The sequence below is a fragment of the Lepidochelys kempii genome, chromosome 1, assembly GCF_965140265.1.
Source record: "Lepidochelys kempii isolate rLepKem1 chromosome 1, rLepKem1.hap2, whole genome shotgun sequence".
NCBI classification, from domain to species: domain Eukaryota; kingdom Metazoa; phylum Chordata; order Testudines; family Cheloniidae; genus Lepidochelys; species Lepidochelys kempii.
The window spans coordinates 171,190,523-171,207,579 of NC_133256.1; the positions used below are offsets into that span (position 1 = coordinate 171,190,523).

Consider the following 17,057-nt stretch of genomic DNA (forward strand, 5'->3'; position numbering starts at 1 on the left):
ACCTGTGGCTGGCCTGTGCCAGCTGACTCCTGCTCACAGGGCTCTGGCTAAGCAGCTTGCAGTGTAGACATTCGAGCTTGAGCTGCAGCCCAAGTTCTGGGACCCTTCCCCTTCCCAGGGTCCTAGAGCCCAGACTCCAGCTCAAGCCCGAACAAGGGAAGACTGGAAGGGGGACATGATAACAGTTTTCAAGAACATAAACGATTGTTACAAGGAGGAGCAAGAAAAATTGTTCTCCTTAACCTCTGACAAGGAAAAGAAGCAATGGGCTTAAATTGTAGCAAGGGCAGTTTAGGTTGGACATTAGGAAAAACTGTCTCTCAGGGAGGTTAAGCACTGGAATAAATTGCCTAGTGAGGATGTGAAATCACCATCATTGGAGATTTTTAAAAGCAGGTTAGACAAACACCTGCCAGGTTGGCCTAGATAATACTCAGTCCTGCCATGAGTGCAGGGAACTGGACTAGATGACCTCTAGAGGTCCCTTCCAGTCCTATGATTCTATGATCTACACTGCCATTAAACAGTCCCTTACCCCAAGTCCTGCAAGCCTGAGTCAGCTGGCATGGGCCAGCCGTGGGAACTTTTAATTGCAGTATAGACATACCCTCACTTCTGATTCTCCAAGGTGATTCAAGTGGGAAGAGCCATGAACACATGTAGAGCCCGTTGAAATCAATAGATAAAATCCTGGCCCCCACTGAAGTCAACTGGATTTTTATCATTAACGTCAATAAAGCCAAGATTTAACTCAATGGGTTTCTACACAGGGATTCCCCTCCACATCCCTGCAGGTCAACTTGCAATATTTGTGTCTGTGGGCTCATACGGTACATACGCCTGGTTGTGGTTTTCTACACAAGAGTGAATTTCACCCAATACCTGTAGAAAATACTCTAAATAAATAAGTTATTTTCAGAGACAGCTATAACAGAGACAGTTAAGCCATGAATATTTCCGCAGGTAACATTCACAATGGTTTTACTCAAAGTAAAATGGTGGGGAAAGATTCCAGGGTTCCTTTCAGATCTGAAAGGGGCTGTTAACATTTTAGAGGGAAAGGGAGGACTAATAACAGTGTGGAGGATCCCTAGATGAATCTCAAAAAAGCTTCAACTTGAGGCATTTGATCCGAGTACCCCCACACAAGGCAATGCCTTCCCCTACCTAAATCCTGAACACACCATTCTCTACCTACCGCAAAAGCATTTAACAATGGCTCCAGCAAATTAGAACAAAAGTGCTACCTCTCCAAATCTTTTACAGGTTTGGGGTTTTAAATATTAAAGTGAATTGAAAAATATGATTGCCAGCTTAACTTAGATACATTTTACATTTCTGAGGAGGAAATTATATCAATGTAAAAATTTCAAATCTTCTAAACAGAATTAGTAGGCAAATTATTGAAGGAGATTTGGTTTTTTTTGTTTTTTTTTAATAAAGCAGAGTGGCATGCTATTCAAAGGCACAAATACATCTTGATTATCTGCTCTGAGAAATGGAAAAAATGACATGATTGTAATATTACCGTTCAATGATTGGCACTTAAATGAATAAGGACTTGATCGATTTCATTACCATCATGAAAAGAAAGCCACTTTTCAGATAAACATCAGTTCAAAGATTGAAGATGTCAAGTGAAATTTACTATGCCATGAACTGTTGTCAAAACAGCCTATCTACATGACTGTCGTATGCTAAAGTTGTACATATCTATGAAGAGGATAAAAACTAGGCCCTGATCCCACAAACTGTTCCAAGCAAGTAGAACCTTCTGCCTATGCACATCCCCACTGAAGTCAATGGAGTGCTGCATGGGTGAAGGGTCTGCCCACCCTGCAAAATAGCTTGAAAGATTAGGGCCTAAATAAATTAAGCTTTATCACATCAGGTATTAGCATCAACAGAATAGTAAATATTTCTGGGGCCCCCACGAAAAACAATAAATCATTGGTGAGGGGGAAGGAACAACAAAAATACTCTCCATAATATATATTTTAGAATAAATTGCAAAAATATAATCGCAAATAATTTTTAAAAAAATATTGTGGTAAATCAAAATGCATCTCCTACTTAAAAAAAATCTAAGCAGTTTTCACTCTTTTTCTCTTTATCTGTTGTTGAATAGAGATTGTCTTTGCCATGTTTCATGTAATCTGCCAAGAACTGTCAAAAATTTAAGAGACTTCTTGGCCTCCTTCCCCAAACTAAAACAGTGTAACAATTCAGGTTACTTTTACCAATAGTTATATTCAGTCAACTCTTCTGACATTTCATACTAACACTTAAAATTACTTTCAGACAGTAAAAGTGACATTTATACAGATATGTTTTCAGTCTATAATAAGAAAGAAAAACAAAGGAAGGCTGTTATTCCAGTTCTACACATATCTTACAATTTAAACTACAAGCTGCCCTCATTCGGAAACATTAGCAAAGAGAGATATTTCAGCACATTCTTTCATAATGTAAAAAAACTGTTATAGGTTTGCCCTTCACCTGCATGGCATCGATGACGAGAGCAAGAGAAAACCTATTAATCTTCAAATCAAAGAGTACACTTGGAATAGTCTATCACTAATTTAGCTCCATCTGATTCTCAGACCATCACACAGCACCCCGGGCAAGAGACATAACTTCAGGAAAAATAAATACTTCTGGGAATACCAGTTGATTTGTAATGTAGTGTACTCAGACATGCTTTAGCTCCTATTAATATACTGAACAAAATATATTTGTAGGGTGGGTTTTTGTTTTTGTTTTAATTTTTAAAGAGTTGTACAATCCTAGTAATAATAAACATGCTGTATAGAACTTTTAGATTTTCAAATCCCTTTGCACTTGTTTTCCCCCCTTACTTCTCTCCCTGCAATTTAGATCCATATCCAAGCAAAAATTGCCTCCACAGATGAAGAACCAAGGAAACATCCTGGGGTTTGCAGCCACAGAAGCCACTAACAAGATTCAGAGGGAAATAATCCCTTGGCAAGCAACTATAGTCTGGCCTGGATTCTGCCACCCTTGCTTACAGTGCAAATTTACCTTATTGTGTGAATCATCCCATTTGTTTCACACTGGATTATTTGTATAGTGAGGTTTTCCTTAGCATAAGTGAGAGTGGGGACGGGATAGCTCAGTGGTTTGAGCATTGGCCTGCTAAACCCAGGGTTGCGAGTTCAATCCCTGAGGGGGCCATTTAGGGATCTGGGGCAAAAATTGGGGACTGGTCCTGCTTTGAGCAGGGGGTTGGACTAGATGACCTCCTGAGGTCCTTTCCAACCCTGATATTCTATGATTCTATGAGAGTGACAGGATCTGGCACTCTAATGGCAGAAGCATGAAGGGAATGGAATTCCCTACTTCCTTGATGAGCCTGGAGAAACTACTGTTGGGGAAGGTGACAGTGTAGAAGGTGGAATACACAAATGACTGTCCCACCAAGAGGATTAACTGACTATTTTCCTCCCTGCTCCATCCCTCGATGCTTGTGCCCCACCAGCCTACTCTTCTACAATTGCTTGAACAGTGCGTTTCCCCTTCCTTTACCTTAAGCTATCTGAATGGTCCAGGATAGTATTTGGTTACACACTCACACAAAAAAGGGCTTCAGTGGAAAGGTCTCTGGCGCTGAGCATTTTTGCCAGTGGGAGAAGCTCCAGCTGCATGTACGTATTCTGTCTGGGGAGTGGTCTGTCAATTACAGATTAGGGACCAGCCCCACTCACTTTACGAAGGATTCTCACTGACTGCTCAGTTCGAGAAAGACACGAAGGAGAAAATTAGCAGGGTAATTGTGCTGCTACCTGCTCAGTGCATGGGAGCAACAAGGCAGGCTTCTGAGGAGCCACCCCTTCAGCTTACCTTGACCCAGAGGCATTGGCTGAGCATTATAAGTAACAGAGTTGCAGCAGAATCATAGATCATCTTTCACAGCCTCTGTATTCCAGTGCTACCTCCACTACCCCATTATTGTCTCATGATTCTGTTTAACCTATTTCCCCAACCATACCAACCGTCTGCCCTGATATCTTGACTCATTGTGCATTCTTCCCTAGGTGATGGCCAAGAAGGATTTAAAAAAAAATCACAAAATTGTTGGGTTCTTCTTGACTAATATGTCAATTTTAGAAGCAACCCAAGGAAACGAAGCCAGGGGCCATGAATTTCAGCACATCTGCAGCAAGAGCTCCATTAAACACATTAGTGTTTAGATGAGTTGGGACACTAAATAATAATTCTCCCACCTTACAGGTAATTTCCCACAATTCTTTTTATCGTAGTTGACTACAAAGTCATCTGCCTGGCCACGATGACCATATCAATTAAAAGTTACATGATCTTCTCCTAGAGAATGGACAACCAAAGTACTAAGACTATGAACCAAATTTAGATGTAGGTTACGTGGGTGTCACTCCACTGAGTAGAGTTAAACCTTCATATAACAGATCTGTATTCAGTTATGGAGCAGTTCTACGATGGGATGATCCACAACTTGCCCCTGAAGAGCAGATATTTTAGTTAGTGGTCATTTGTTGACTATGTCTGCCTCTTCCAAAGTCAAGGCTTGATTAGTATAGAAGATGATGGATGCTGAGGGCTGGACTGGGCACAAAATGTTATTCCTCCAATTGGTAATAATGAAAAATCAATTGTCAGTAGAGGAGGATTAATTTTTCACCAAAGGAAGAAGATCGTCTGATCATAATAGTTCATAGCTATCACAACCAGCATAAGTAAAAGTGATTGTCTTAGAGACTGTGGAGCTTAAAAATATTTAGACTATTGGATACCACAAATTTAATAATTTTATAATGTTCTTAACCATTTAGTCAAAGTTCTTCTCTTCCTCCTTTCTTGATGTGTTTTTTTTATAATACAAAGGATATGCAATTATTATTCCTATGCTACAAAACAAGTGCTGTGTTAAGGACAACTGTTTAACAACATACCTACTGGGTTGGGATGAACAACTCCTTTGTTATACTGAAATGCAATACTTTATTCCTTGACTAGGTGGTTAAAATTAAGAAGGACTGATATATATCTATAAGTACATGGAGGCAACTAAGTTGAGCTCATGTTTATTTTAAGATTTCACTTGAAGCCAAAAACTGTCATAAATCAGTTTTCTTTTCACACAAAAAAACATGTTTCCACATTTTAGTTCACACATGATCTCCCAAACATTAACACAGAATATCTGAAAACGGAGTAGCCTTTCAGAGTCAAACACTCATATAGTTTAGACAAGACCAATTTTTTTTCTGCAAAATATTCAACCAGTTTTGTTTTAAATCTGTACATCATGTTTATTACCCTTGTACTATATTTAAAAAAAACAATGTGCAGGTCTGTCACCATCTAATAGTCAGTCGTTCTATTTTGTGTCAAATGATAAAATACAGCCAAGGTGGCTATTCAACTTTTGCCAGCCCTCTGTCTCAAGTTTCATACTGAGATTGATGTTTCCCCCCTTCTTCTTTTAAAGGCCACCTTAACCTTTTGTTCTATTACCAGTGGAAACAAATACAGGAGTATATGGCACTTTCTTTCATGTGTTTAGCTTGCATTGTAGGATGTGGAGCTATTTGTTGTATTGTCTGTGGCTGGGGGTAGCTTGGTAAAAGTGGTTTTATAAATAGATCACCTTTGTAATGTAATAAATTACAGTACTTTTTCTGCAGATTCAAATTGATACCAAGGGACTGTGGTCAGCAAGGACTACATACTAAAACATTAACAAAACAAAATAGAGAGGTACTGTAGACAGAAGTAGTTTGATCATATGTACACGTGTACTAACGATTCCAAGCTTAAGTTGCCCAAGAAATTAAGGTCAGCTGTAGAGTTTTGGTCAAAGGGTTACTCCAATCCAAATACTTTTTTCAGACAGCTGTAGTCATCTTTTTATGCTTTGCTATCATCTTCTTTTGACTGGATGATGTCATTAGAAACTTTGATTTCTATAGTTTCTGGATTTAAAGCTTCTTTCCCATTTTCTTCTTTTAGTGGCAGTTTCCTGTGAGAAATGAGAAAAAGCCATGATTTACTTAAAATAATGCAACAAACTGTTTTTTTAAAGAACAATTATATCTGTTATCTGTAGAGTTATATACATATAAAGAACTAAATTATAAGCACCAAACTGTTTTTTAAAGAAAATATAAGTGCAGTATCTATTCATATAAAGCCTCTAAGGGCTAAATTGTGGAGGCTGCTCCCAGCAACGCACTGCAATGCAGGTAGCTAGTTCATGTGGACACAGGCACTGACTTTACAATGTGCCGGGGGGTGCTCACCCCTGGGTCTGCTCCAGCCCCTGCCCCCACTCCACCAAGGCCTCACCCCACCCACCTCTTCCCACCCCTGCCCTGCCCCCACCCCACCTCTTCCTTCCCTTCCCGCCCCCTCCCCTGAGCGCGTTGCATCCTTGCACCCGCCCCCTCCCCCCGCAGAGCCTCCTGCGTGCTGCGAAATAGCTGATTGCAGTGGACGGGAGGTTCAGGGAGGGAGTAAGAAGCACTGAGCTGCTTGCTGGTAGGCATGAGACGCAGGGGAGGGAGGTTCTGATGGGGGGGCTGCCGGTGGTTGCTCAGCACCCACCATTTTTTTCCTGTAGGTGTTCCAGCCAGGAGTCAGCACCTATGCAGGTGGATAAAGGAGTGTCATGTGCACTGTTACTTCCCTGTGTGGTAGCCTGAGACAGGTATGAATCTGATCCTGTACAACCAGTGGATTAAGATATTCCTCATTAATCCAAACAAAGATTCAGAAATAAGTTGTGCATTTGTTAAAAAAAACCAATATTCTTAGATGATATAGAAGTCTTTCATCCCCTTACATCCAGAGAGTGAAATCCTGGCCCCATTGAAGTCAATAGCAAAATTTGCATTGACTTCAGTAGGGTCAGGATTTCACCTATCACAAGAAGAGAGCAAGTGTAAAAAGATCTGACAGACAGAGTTTATTTAGGAAGTTTCAGAAAATGGAAGGAAACACCAGAAAGCTGACCAAGGCCCTGATTCAGCAAAGCACTTAAGCAAATGCTCGATGGGACCTAAACACATGCTTAAGTGCTTTTCTGAAAAGGGGCAGACATAGATCAAACATTTTTGCTGAATCAGGGCCTAAATCAAACTTGATTTTATAGAAGAATTAGATTTATCTTGGGGGGGGGTTGATCTTGTGACTGATAATGTATGCTATATTAAAAAGGGAAATGGAAACTTGAGTCATCATTACAAGTCTGTTCATTATATCAAGCTTGTTTTAATTAACAGTATCTCTTCAGGATGACTGACTACTCAAATCTTCAAGCACAAAACACAAACACATTGATCATCTTCACTTCTCCCATTGATGAAAGCTAGGCATGTAGACCTTCAGGATGGGATTTTCCAAAGCATTCACGGCTGACCTAACAATGCATTGGAGTTGCTTCACTAGTGATTCCCATGGAGTAAGAGTTCAGAAAAATGCTAAAGAATTTTTAAATTCATTTCCTTAATCTACAGAAAAGAATTTTTTTTAAACAGAGAACATGAGACATCTGATTTTATTCAAGAAAATTGCTAAACTCTTTAGTCTAGAGTGCATTGTACTAGGGGCATCAAGGTAAAGTTCAAAGCCTGTTTGAAGACCCTCTTTGGAAAACCTTATAATCACAGTATCTAATATTAATAAAGAAAAACTAATCCCCCAATCCCTGGTTTTATGAAATTTAGACTTGCTGAATGAACAACAGTTTATCAAAAGGTTAAACAATGATCACAAACTACCTGAAAGACAATAAAGACAAGACAAGCAGGGGATTTGTGACTTTGAAGATGAAAATCTAAAATAATTTTTGAGAAGCTGAAGGAAAGGAAATGCCTCAAAACACAAGTGATTGGGCAACAGACAGATGGATTAATTGAGATATTAAATAGAAGCTGACTATGCACAAGTAGGAGGCTTGGAGCAGGTCACTAACAATTTCAAACTACTTCAAATAGAAAAGTTCCTGTGACACCATGAATGTAGGGAAATGAACTCCAGATAGCCACGTTTTTAAAGATCGTTATGAGAAGACTGAAGAATGGCTTTAATTACAAAGGAGAAAGAAAGAAACAGAACACTTGACAAATCTAAAGAACCCCTTCTTTGACTTCAAAGTCTTAACAAGCTTTTTTTTTTAGGTTTGATATATACTTTAAAAAAACCACAACTCCAGTTGTAATCAGTTTAATAAAATCTCACAAGATATTGACAACGTTTAATTTTATTTTAAGTGCAGGCAATATTTTTTGTTGGTTTGGAGTTTTCCTGTATGCCTTAAATTACATTCAAATGTTAATTTGTATTTGCCAGAATTCATATTTTTCCCATTTGAATTGGAATGCTTTTACTTGAATTAACATGAGACTGAAAAGTAGAAAGCAATTGTTAACTTGTTTTCTGGGCTTGCAACCTACTGTGATGACAAAAAGCCCATGGCTATCTGTAATAATTTTTCGGTTTCCTTAGATAACTAAATAATGCTACCTGCGTAACAGTCATAAAAAGACTCATTTACTTCACTGGGCTTTGGATCAGGCCTTAACTGTGTAATTCCAAAGGTATTACCAATACTAGGGAGATAGAATTACAGAACAATAGTTTTCAACTATTTCAGGACTGTAACCCATCCATCACAAATGACCCATTGGTATGACAAATTATATTCCAATATTAATATACACACAATGGTCATGTTGCATGTGTTATTGCATTCATATTACAAAAATAAAATGAAGTACACTTCACTTTTCACAAAGTAACTACAATTGTAACATTTAATTAGTTAGTTCTTGAATTAGAGAGAAGTTTGCGCTTGCTTATTTTTGAATATTTCAGAAAGGTTTTAAAAGGTCCCTCGCCAAAGGCTCTTAAGCAAAGTAAGCAGCCATAGGATAAGAGGAAAGGTCCTCTCATGGATAAGTAACTGGTTAAAAGACAGGAAACAGAGGGTAGGAATAAATGGTCCATTTTCACAGTGTAGAGAAGTAAAAAGTGGGTCTCCCAAAGATCTGTACTAGGACCTGTGCTGTTTAACATAATCATAAAAGATCTGGAAAACGGGTTCAACAGTGAGATGGCAAAGTTTGCAGATGATACAAAATTGCTCAAGACAGTTAATTCCAAAGCTAACTATGAAGAGTTATAAAGGGGTTACAAAAAATGGATGACTGGGCAGCAAAATGGCAGAAGAAATTCAGTGTTGATAAATGCAAAGTAATGCACATTGAAAAATATAAATACCAACTATACCTACAGAAAGATGGTGTCTAAATTAGCTGTTACCACTCAAGAAAGATCTTGGAGTCATTGTAGATTGTTCTCTGAAAACATGAGAACAATGTGTATTGGCAATAAAAAATGCCAACAATGTTATGAACCATTAGGAATAGGATAGATAAGAAGACTAAATATCATAATGCTTTATATCCATGATATTGAATATTGCATGCAGTTCTGCATGCAGTTCACCCCATCTCAAAAAAGATATTAGAATTGGAAAAAAAAGTACAGATTGGGGCAACAAGAATTATTAGGGATATTGAACATCTTCCCTGTGAGGAGAGATTTAAAAGAATGGGACTGTTCAGCTTGGAAAAAATACAACAAAGGGGGGATAGGATAGAAGTCTATACAATCATCATGGGTGTGGAGAAAGTGAATAAGAAAGTGTTATTTACCACTTCACATAATTTCATCAGATGACCCCTGGTTCTTGTGTTAATAGGCAGCAGGTTTAAAACAAAGAAAAGGAAGTATTTCTTCACACAACACAGTCAACCTGTGAAACTCATTGCCAGGGAATATTGTGAGAGCAATTTGGTTTAAACAAGAATTAGGTAAATTCATGGAGGCGAGGTTCATCAATGACTATTAGCCAAGCTGCTCAGGGATGCAACCCCATGCTCTGGGTATCCCTAAGCCTCTGACTGCAAGGAGCTGGGATGGGACAACAGGTGATGTGTCACTCAATTGCCCTGTTCTGTTAATTCCCTTTGAAACATCTGGCACTGGTCACTGTCGGAAGACAGGATACTGGGCTAAATGGACCATTGGTTTGACCCAGTATGGCAATTGTTATGTCTTTATCCTGGTGGTGCATAACTGAATTAAGAGTCAGCTGTGACCCATTTTCAATCCCAAACCTATTCAAATATCATGGCTTAATAACTTTTCATGTGACTGATGACAATACTAGCTCACAAAGACATATGATTGTGTGTCGAAGTAAGTAGTTCCTTGCCTTATTAGTGAGAGAGGTCAACCTCGGCACAACTCCAATATCAACCAATGGAAGACAGTGCGATTGGGTTTTTACGGCTGGTATCACATATTAAATTCAATAAATTTGGTCTCAAATCCCATGAGGATATCAGGATCTGCAATATCTCAATGCTAACTGTGCTCAAACCTTTCTTATCCCTCTCACTGTGTACAAAGTATTCTGCAAATTTTAATTTCATCTTGGTTCAATATTCAATTAGGATTTCTTTTGTAGATGACAAATTACATCTTTATAATCTTTGGAAAAAATTATTTCAAGACAGAATGAAACTAGGCTGTGATTCTCGGCCCATTCTCCCCACGAGGTTTTTAAATGTTATTATTTCCCCTCCACCCAGTCAAAAATAGTGAAGCATTTGCCCTACATACTTATATTAAGATCATTCAGGAGAAAACATATCTGCCAAGTACTCTGGCTTTGACAACTAGCTTTTGTCATTCTATAAATTTGATTTTACTAGAACAAGACTTTGATTTCTTTGTGCAGCCCAAACTATTTGCAACACTTTCCTCCTTGAGAACCAGGGTACTTGTGTACAGAGAAGAGTGTAATCTGAGCCTTTTCCATCACCATACACTAGACTTTGAACTGCCTAGCATTAACACTTTTATCCTGGACCCTGCTATGATTGCTTTGTGCTGGTCTGTAGCCACAAAGCGGTTGGAAAGCCTGATTAGCTGACTACCTGAGGATTAGGAAATACCCAGTTAGCATAGGGCGGGTGCATATTTCATGTGCTCTGTGCTGGGTAATAACATGAAAGGACTGCATGTTTTTTAAATTAAACTGACTCTTTACTGAGATAACTATTTGCAGGGATATTGTACCTGCAGCTAGCATTATAACCATGACTGACTAGGTTCTAGGTGATTCCTCAAACTCTTCCTTTCTGTACCCTGGGCTCCTTCCTTCAAGTTCCATGCCTGTTGCTACATCTTTTAAGATTTGTTGTTGTGCTTTTGTGCAAGCATGTGCTGATTTGCTTGGGCCAGAGGTTATTAGTACAGAACGCACCCTAAGGACATGTCCTTTACTGCCAGTCCATTACAGCCTGTTAGGCTTCATAGTCCTTCAAGCTGGCTGGTTTTCAAACCAGTCTCCCACTGGTTTGCGTTACTGCTGTTGGCAGGGAACTTGCTTCCTGATGCTGCTTGCATTCTGTTGGATTGTGTCCTGTTGGTCCTGTTATTCATATACCTCAATTCTTGTGACTCTCCTGTATGAAGTGAGCTTATGGCTGAGGCTCTTCCATATCCTTTTTGTCCTGGCTGTGGCCCAGTCTCTCTCTGGATGTGCTGGCTGTCTGCTGCTACTCTGCAGTTATCATCAGTTTTGGCTCCATCGCTGTCCTGAGTCTGTAGCTACCTCATATGATTGGTGTCCCACTGTAGCCTGGACTGTTGCTTTGTGCTATTACTTTGAGTGGCTATTGGATGGTTGAACCCAGACCTGCTCATCTGTGCATAGTGGCCTCAGGTCCTTGGCTCCTTTGGAGTAGTAGGTTGCCTGATTAGCTTATCATTCTCTTAACTGTTTCCGTGTACTGTGATTGTTCCTCCACGTGGCTGCAGCAGGGCACCCCTCATCGGAAGCAGAGTCTTGATTCTCCAACCCATCAGCCTCTGTGCTTGGCAATTATGTAGTCCCTGGGAGTGTGTATTTCAATGATACAACATTGCCAGGTATGGATCCCTTCCTGCCTCTTTGCCTTTGCTATCGGGGTCCTGGCTGTCTTTCTTGAGGACTCTGCTTTCCTATTGGTTTGTGGGTACTCAGGGGGAAGACCTCTTGTGCTCAGATTCCCATTTGGTGCTGAATCATTTGAATTCTGCTGCATTATAAGGCATGGTGTCTGGGCCAAGTATGCTCTACCTTACAAAATTCACCTTTCAGAGTTCTAGTCCTCCAGATTACTCCAGTTTCTGAGAAATGGACTATGATCTCAAACAATTTCTCTCTACAGTTTCATTCTGTCTGGGATCAGACCTCACCTTTATCAACTGTCCCAGTGTTTCAGGCATTATTCTTTGCAGCAATGGGCTTGTTTAGATCAGTGGCTTTCAACCTTTCCAGACTACTGTATCCCTTTCAAGAGTCTGATTGGTCATGTGTACCTCCAAGTTTCACCTCACTTAAATACTTACAATTCAGACACAAAAATACAAAGGTGCCACAGCACACTATTACTGAAACATTGCTCACTTTCTCATTTTACCATATAATTATAAAATAAATAAATTGGAATATAAATATTGTACTTACATTTCAATGTATAGTATATAGAGAAGTATAAATAAATAACGGTCTATGAAATTTTAGTTTACATTGACTTTGCTAGTGCCTTTTATGTAGCCTGTTGTAAAACTAGGCAAATATCTAGATGAGTTGTGTACCCCCTGGAAGAGCACTGTGTACCCCAGGGTACACATACCCCTGGTTGAGAACCACTAGTCTAGATGGAGAGTTAGTGAACAGGAAGCCAGGGTACAAGTCGACAGTGCATTAGCTGGCTATGCGGACCCTGGTACCACACACTGAATGTTCCCTAGTGTGCTTTGATCTATCCGGTTTGATCTACTCCTGTTTGAGGCAGGTCTAGACCAAAGCACAGTATGGTACTTTAACTTTGCAATAGCAGTATCGACATGGTCAGTTAGTGTGCAGCTTACTATGTACTAACTCTCCATCCTGCCCCTCCCCACCCACTGCAATGAGAAAGTAAAAAAGCTTTACCTTCATTTCTCATCAAGTCCCCCATGGTCAGCTCTGTATAAAGACACAATTTCTGCTTCTACAAGTCTAGACTGAGTCTCTCCAAGCTGCCTGTTAGCTCTGTTTCTAGGTACTGCGTTTTTTACCTGTCAATCACTCTTTCTTGCTGTGGGTCTCATTAGACTGACTGACGCCATGTTTCACACACCATGTGCTGGGTAATATATGAGAGAAATCCATGTTTCTTTCAACTAAAGAGCTTTTTATTAAGGGAACTATGTACAGAGATATTGTACCTGCAGCTAACATCCTAGCCATGGGCACAGACTGACTTCTGGTTCCCCTTCCAAACCATTCCCTCCTGTAATATGTGCTCCTCCCTCCAAGTTCCAGGAAGGTTGGTACGGTGCAGCTGGATCTATGCCACTCTCTTGAACCCCACCCTTTGTGGTGAAGATAATGGTAAGAGGACAGGGCTGTGCCTAGAGTGTCCCTTTGCTACAGCTATTACAGGCTACCAAATGACCCACTGGGGGTCATTGCAGCCAGAGGAGGTTAGAGCACCCTTAAGGGTGCTCTAACTTGGGCTGGAGAGCAAACCAGCTCCCAGGATCGGGGATGGGCAGGAAGTGACCTTTGCCTCTTTCACATCATGTTTTGTGCAGAGTGCAGCTTATCTGGGCTCAAAGATCTAGTCAAACAATTTTTACTGTAGTCTTCAGGATGTTCTGCAATTTGGCTCTTCTGTCATTAATGGCTGGTAGTATGTCCCAGTATACTAAGCCTATATGACTGTTTTTGTGTAACAGTATGTACTCTCCACATTACTTTACACTGCCAGCATATCATTGATGAAGTCCCATCAATTGTGTTCTGTCTTAAGCATTTCTATAATGCTCATCACAGTAATACTGTATAACTACAGTCATATTACATAGTTACACAGTTATGACATAACACAATTCAGGAACATAGAATTATCCAGTGACAAATTCTGCTGCAGTTGTTTTGTGTTGAAAGCTTTTCACTGATGTATTCCCAACAGAAACGGACTATCTAGACAAGTATGAGTTTTCTATAGCACTCCTCACTGTAGTATCTCAGCTCGTCCCCAAAACTCAAATCTGTATTACAGTGGACCAATAAAATAGTATTGCTGGATATATCAGTTAAATTATCCAGCTGAATGTCAAGTACACACTTTTTTATAGTTGGCCTATTAGCTGAAGTTTGAACTCTTCATACACATGTTATTTAAAAAAGAAACATACTAACATGGTTACCACTCTGAGAATTGATGTATGTATCAGCAAAAAGAACGAGGAGTACTTGTGGCACCTTTGAGACTAACAAATTTATTTGAGCATAAGCTTTCGTGGGCTAAAACCCACTTCATCAGATGTATGCAGTGGACAATACACACACAGAACATGAAAAAATGGGGGTTGCCATACCAACTCTAACAAGACTAATCAATTAGGTGGGCTATTATCAGCAGGAGAAAAAAAAACTTGTAGTGATAATCATGATGGCCCATTTCAAACAGTTGACAAGAAAGTGTGAGTAGCAGCTGGGGGAAAATTAGCATGGGGAAATAATTTTTAGTTTATGTAATGACTCATCCACTACCAGTCTTTATTCAAGCCTAATTTAATTGTGCCCAGTTTGTAAATTAATTCCAGTTCTGCAGCTTCTCGGGGTCTTCTTTAATTTTTTTTGTTGTTGAATATATTTTGTTATATATTTATATCTTCCTACTGTATTTTCCACTGCATACATCTGATGAAGTGGGTTTTAGCCCACGAAAGCTTATGCTCAAATAAATTTGTTAGTCTCGAAGGTGCCACAAGTACTCCTCGTTCTTTTTACATCAATTCTTGTTAGAATCCCCTAGCATTTCCCCACCAATGTCAATGGTGGCCAGTAGCACCAGATCTTCCCTGATTGTGTAGGGACTCCTACATTTTGCAGTTGTGTGTGATGGCAAGTAAGATGCCTTTTCTGTATTTTCAGAAACAGACAATGATTAAGAACTTGTTTTCCTTTACAAAAAATATTTTATTTTCTATAGAAATATTCAGTTTGCTGGTTTCTGTCTCCACATCATTTACTATTTAAGGGTCTTTGCACAGCAATGAGAGATTTTTTGCTCTCATTCACCCAAAGATCACAGAAGCTTTAGCTCAGCCTCTTCTTCCATAAATATAAATCCATATTTGAGACTTACTTTCTGGATGAATTTCTTTAGTAATTGATCTGTCTTTCTTAGATTCACATGGTTAGGGCCCCAGTACCAGTAATTATGCTGCCATTATAGCTATTTAAATATCAGTCCATATTCACAAATAAACCCAATTTTCAAGAGAAGAAAAAAAATAAGATATGTACATCACAAATACTCATCACAATGAAAACTCAGTGGCTGACTTTGAATAGTGTCACACTTATTTGTGATCTACCATAAAACCAGTCACACTCTGCACACATCTTGAAGAGATTATTTAAAATGGTAATAGCAACAGTGTTGCTCCACTGAATTTGTTCTATTGGCTATAATACGTAGAACAGAGGCCAGAATCTGGTGCTCATCAGAATTCAGACTTTTGGATTCTATGGATCCAAAAAGCTCTTCCCCCCATAATGGGGCAATTGTCTCCAGAGAACCTCCTGCTGGCAATGCCCTGCCTCCGTTTTCCCTTCCGGGCAGGGCCCCTTAAAGAACTCCACACAATCCAGAAGGTATGAGACAAAAGTCCCCCATTGAAGTCCTACGCTATAGAAGTTCAAATACATTCAAAATAAAGTCTCTTTTGCCCAGACTCCAGCTGGGCCCAGCCCTTCCTCCCTAAGGGACTGTCTTGTCCTGCTCTCTGAGCAACTGGAGAATATGCAAGGCTTGTCTGTACCCTCTCCCTGCTCCAGCCTCTGACTCTCACTAAAACTCCTCAATCTCCTCTCTCTTTGAGTCAGGAGCCCATTAATCTTCGTCCCTGGAGCTGAATCTCATCCCTGGAGCTGGATTCAGTCTCTCTCCTGGAATTATTAGTCCCTAGTCCTCATCCCCAGAGCTAGCATACAATCAAACAGACCATTTTACTTCTTGCAGGAGCCATTCTTACCCCCTGCAGCACTCACTGCTTTTCTCCAGGCAGCTACAACTCCTCAGGCTTTTGTTCTGCCTAACACTTCTAGCTCAAATACTAGGCTCATACTCCAGCTCCCTCCCCTAGGGTCTACCCCATGTGTCTCTCTGTTCCTCCCGTACATCCCCAGACCTGGCCTGATTAATTAACTCATTCATTGCTACCCATCTGGGGAACTGAGAGGATCTTGGCACAGGTGCATTTCCCCTTCAAAGGGCCAGCCACCCTGTGACATCCCCTTGATTCTTGAGCCTCCATAGATTGTGAGGTCCTTGTAGCCATCCTGGAGAGCTCCTTCAGCTGCTCCTCAGCATGCAGCTTCCAGCAATAGAGATGAGGGGTGGGAAGTGAGCAACTCGGAGGTGCCCATACCTGAGCACAGTTCCACCAGCTATACCAAATGGCCTTGCACAGATAGCTGGGCTCTGAGTTACACAACTGTAGAGTGTGTGTGGGGTGGGACAATGGGGAAAACCAGAGAAGACCTATGTTCACAAAGGGCACACAAGCAGCTTTAGGATGCAGCTTGGGGAGGACCGCATTCATTTGGAGTGTATCTCTAGGACCACCGGAGAACAAGAAAGGGAGTGTGTCCTACAATTTTCCTATTTCCTTCCACCCTCAATGCCAGAAGCAATGAAAAGAAAGGCAGGGGTCTAAAAACTACCACTGCCCCCTCCCATCTCACAGCAGCAGGGAAGGGCTGGACAACCCACAGCTTCTGTTGTGCTGTGGGTTAGATAAGTGAGTGGTAAAGGGATGGAGCTGTCCTTCCTGAAGCTGTCGCTGCTAGAACAAAATACACTGATAAACAGAGCGTACCAGCATATCCCACAATTCTATTAGTGCTACTTTTTTTTCCTTGCACATCGCTGAAAATA

The 17,057-nt window shown here is 40.3% G+C and overlaps 1 protein-coding gene across 2 annotated transcripts in view; it reads right to left on the reverse strand.

Annotated features, from left to right (window-relative positions):
* Window positions 1-1,455: 1,455 nt before the first annotated feature.
* The window catches only part of NCAM2 (neural cell adhesion molecule 2), a 557,227-nt gene continuing 541,625 nt past the window's right edge, over window positions 1,456-17,057 (reverse strand). The window contains exon 18 of one of the 2 annotated variants that reach the window (XM_073363287.1): window positions 1,456-6,019. In XM_073363287.1, coding sequence (XP_073219388.1) covers window positions 5,908-6,019 — 112 coding nt within the window. In that variant the 3' untranslated portion in view covers window positions 1,456-5,907. The remainder of the gene's footprint in view (window positions 6,020-17,057) is intronic. The other variant, XR_012161242.1, reaches the window with a different exon arrangement.